At 40.7% G+C, this 3,610-nt stretch overlaps 2 protein-coding genes across 2 annotated transcripts; both read left to right on the top strand.

Annotated features, from left to right (window-relative positions):
- Positions 1-628: 628 nt before the first annotated feature.
- LOC114742836 (glutamic acid-rich protein-like) lies at positions 629-1,363 on the top strand. Its single transcript, XM_028931049.1, has 2 exons — positions 629-833; positions 981-1,363. The coding sequence occupies exons 1-2, from the start codon at positions 629-631 to the stop codon at positions 1,361-1,363; spliced, it is 588 nt and encodes a 195-aa protein (XP_028786882.1).
- A 3-nt stretch (positions 1,364-1,366) lies between these two features.
- On the top strand, positions 1,367-3,156 carry LOC114742835 (uncharacterized). The gene is made up of 4 exons (XM_028931048.1): positions 1,367-1,915; positions 2,011-2,163; positions 2,338-2,423; positions 2,676-3,156. The coding sequence occupies exons 1-4, from the start codon at positions 1,367-1,369 to the stop codon at positions 3,154-3,156; spliced, it is 1,269 nt and encodes a 422-aa protein (XP_028786881.1).
- Positions 3,157-3,610: the final 454 nt, after the last annotated feature.

The following is a 3,610-nucleotide window of genomic DNA, read 5'->3' as shown; positions in this document are numbered from 1 at the left end:
AAAGTCACATTGCTATTAGCAACATTAATGGATGGGTTAAGGTGCGGATTTAACAACCATGTTCTATAAAAAAGACAGCTAGCACCATTTACTTTTGAAGGGTACTAAAGTAGACACAAATATTAAAAAAGAGAGCTTTTTAACCACAGCCGTTGAAAGGCCTAACGTTGACGGTTACAAGGATGGGGGTGAGAAAAATTTGACCTAAAATGATGAAGTGGCAAGGAGTAAATAGTGAAGTGGCAGAAAGAAAATGGTGATGTGGCTGAGACTAAGGTGATGTGGCTGAGACCTAAAAATTGGATTAAGGGTGAGGCGTGAAATCAAACATTAAGAGTAGGCGGCAAAGCATCGATGGGGTAAGGAGAGAATGAGAAAGCTAAGAATTGAGATTCTTGTAGGGGTCTGAATTGGGAAACTGAAAACGTGAGAAATCAAGATAGAGGGTTAGCAAGTGTGGTCCATCGAAGTGTATGTGATCGAAAATTCTTAAAGGATTACGGATGAGGGAACAACAGATTCTTCACAGGTAAGCATCGATTTAGACAGAAAGTTGTATTTTTAAGTTGAATAGTGAAATGGCATTGAAGCCCTTAATAAATTTGGGGATTTACTTGTTGCAGTGCGAATGGCGACAAACGAGGGTGATAATGTTCCTGTCAAACGGGGCAATGTTGACGCAAATGGACAAGACGACACGAAGGCTAAGAAGGACGAGACATTGGAAGAGAAGCATGTGAGGCTACTTAAAAAGGTGAGTCAAATTTTTGATTTGGCAAAACGAAGTGTGCAAAGGATGAAGGAAAAATTGAGTGAGGGGCATGGAAGCATAGGTGAGTGGGTAAGAAGAAGTAGGGAAAATGAGAGATGGGTCTAGGCCAATCAAGATGAGAGAGAGGTAGGGGGCAATGAAAATGACAAAGAGGAATAGGGCAATGAAAATGATAGAGATCCAGAACAAGAGGTGATTGAGTGTGTAGATGTAGATGGTTTAGAAGAGATAGATGATGATGGAATTGAAGATTTACCTGAACATAGGGAGGAAGGGGGAGATAGTGAGGATGACGTTGTTGGAGAAATTGACAAAGGGAAAAGAGTATTGGTTATGGATGAGGATGAGGATAAAAGTGAGGAAGGGGGAGATAGTGAGGATGAAGAAGATTCTGATAGCGAGGATTCAAATTATGTTGGAAATAGTGCCAGCTCTGACACTGAGGAGAGTTTGGTGGATGATTTTGAAGTATCTGAAAATAGTGAAGAGGAAGATGAGGATATGGGCCTTAATGAAGATTGTGAGCCTCCAGATGAAAGCGTTGGGCTTAGCGTGTTAGAGGGCTTGGGAGACCGGCCTTTCTTTATGTGAGGCATGACTTTCTTAGACCTAAATGAGCTCAGGAGCGCCATAGACAGCTATGCTATTTCGAAAGGGGTGAATATCAAAATTATTAGAAGTGAGAAAAGGTTATTAAAGGCAATATGTGAAGAGGGCTGCCCATTCACCTTATATGCATCGAGAGATGGGAATAATGTGGGCTACAAGGTGAAGACATTGTGCAATGAGCACTGGTGTGGTAGGGTTTTCAAGAACCCTAGGGCAAGTGTGAAGTGGCTAGCCGAGCACTTCAAGGAGAAAATACAGGAGAGACTTAATTACAGCATATGTGAAATGAAGAATGATGTTGAGCGTGAGTTGAAGGTCCACATGAGCTTACATAAGTGCAAGAGGGAAAAGAAGAGAATAATACAACACATGGATGGGAGCTTCGTAGATGAATTCTCCAAGTTAGAAGCTTACTACAATGAACTGAAAGTGTCAGATCCTGGGTCAGATATTAGTGTGGAGATAAGTAACGAGGCTTTGGAACAAGGGAAAAGAGTTTTTAGAAGAATGTATTTGTGTTTTAATGCAGCAAAGGTATGATGTTTAGATTTCTGTCACATATGGTATAATCTGTTAATTTGTTGTTTTATATTTCAATTTGTCCTGACGAGTCAAAATTGTTGGTTTAGGTTGGTTGGAAAGTTGGGTGTAGACCATTGATTGGAGTTGATGGAACATTTCTGAAAGGTAAAGCTAGAGGGATTCTGTTAACTGCTGTTGGTTTAGATGCTAACGACTCATTGTACCCGTTAGCATTTGCTTTGGTTGATAAAGAGAATGGTGTGAATTGGAGTTGGTTCATTTAGTTGCTTAGGATATCACTTGATCTTCACAATGGTGGCAAAGTAACTTTCATGTCAGACATGTAGAAGGTATGATTAGTTACCTTTGCTAATTTACATATGACTTATGTGGTTTTAATGAGAGCATTTAATTGACTAGTTCTATACATGCAGGGATTACAACATGCTGTGACAGAGATACTCTCAAAGGCCGAGCATAGACTTTGTGCAAGGCATATTTATGCTAATTGGAGCAAAAGGTAGAGAGGGAACGAGATGAAGAAAAAAATTTTCTCTTGTGCTTGGAGTATGTTTGAAGAACAATTCAAAGACAATCTCAAAGCACTTAGAGCACTTAACAAAGAGGCAGCTAAAGCAATGGTGTCATACCCTACATCTGCTTGGGTAAGAGCTCCTTTCAGTAATAGATGCTTGTCTTGGGTTGTAGACAACAATATGAGTGAGAGTTTAAATGCTTGGATTGATGAATATTGATATCTACCTGTTATTAGAATGTTTGATGGGATAAGGGTTAAGATGATGGAAAAATGGGCTGAGAGTAAGCAAAATGTGAGGAATTGGAAAGGCAACTATAGTCCAAAATGTCTGGACTTATTTGAAGCAAATAGGTTGTTGTCCTCTACGTGTAGAGTTTTTTTCAACGAGGATGAGCAATTTGAGGTGACTGAGGGACAAGATAGGCACACGGTATGTCTCACTAGGAAAGTGTGCACGTGCAGGGCATGGGATTTAACTGGAATCCCATGCCAACATGCTATTCATGCTATGTATTATTGTAAACTGGAGCCCCTCACCCATATCTCACGCTATTACCACAAGGACACCTACATTGCTAGCTATAGGACAAAGTTTGCACTTGTGAGGGGCAAACAATTCTGGGATACAGAACAGTTTATCCCTATGCTACCACCACCTGAGCGCACATTGTCTGGCCGACTAAGGAAAAAAAAAGAATCAGGACAGAAGAAGTAACAAGAAGGACAAATGTTGCCTCTAGGAAAGCTTCCCAAGCTACCTCAAGTAAAGTTGGCATGAGCAATGGTTTAGAAACACCACTTGTTGAAAGAGTAAGCAAACGGGGACAAGTCAACAAATGTGGCTTCTGTAGGAAAGTTGGGCACAATAGAAGCACTTGCACAGAGGTAACTTGTGCCAATTTCTTTATATTAATTTATTACAATAACTATAAGCTAACTTTTCATTTCTTTCTAGGCACCTCCATCAAATAAGCCTCGACCTGGTAGAAGGAGGAAAACAGCCAACCAAGGCACAATGCAGTAACCATCCAATCCTACTTCACCTTCACAGCAACCACATAGTCCACCTACACAGCAACCACCCCCTCCACCTTCACAGCAACCACTCAATCCCACTTTACCCTCCCAATAGTCGAAAAATCATCCTCCATCGACGCAACAACCACCAA

The sequence above is a fragment of the Neltuma alba genome, unplaced genomic scaffold (assembly GCF_004799145.2).
Source record: "Neltuma alba isolate B1F8T4 unplaced genomic scaffold, ASM479914v2 tig00003893_pilon, whole genome shotgun sequence".
In the NCBI taxonomy this organism is placed as follows: Eukaryota; Viridiplantae; Streptophyta; class Magnoliopsida; order Fabales; family Fabaceae; genus Neltuma; species Neltuma alba.
This window is presented reverse-complemented; position numbering and strand designations above follow the sequence as displayed.

Coding starts and splice junctions, on each gene's coding strand:
- LOC114742836 (XM_028931049.1), top strand. CDS start 629: ATGGCGACAAACGAGGGTGATAATGTTCCTGTCAAACGGGGCAATGTT. Junction 834..980: donor TGAGGGGCATGGAAGCATAG/GTGAGTGGGTAA, acceptor TTGAGTGTGTAG/ATGTAGATGGTTTAGAAGAG.
- LOC114742835 (XM_028931048.1), top strand. CDS start 1,367: ATGACTTTCTTAGACCTAAATGAGCTCAGGAGCGCCATAGACAGCTAT. Junction 1,916..2,010: donor TGTGTTTTAATGCAGCAAAG/GTATGATGTTTA, acceptor TTGTTGGTTTAG/GTTGGTTGGAAAGTTGGGTG. Junction 2,424..2,675: donor TATGCTAATTGGAGCAAAAG/GTAGAGAGGGAA, acceptor ACCTGTTATTAG/AATGTTTGATGGGATAAGGG.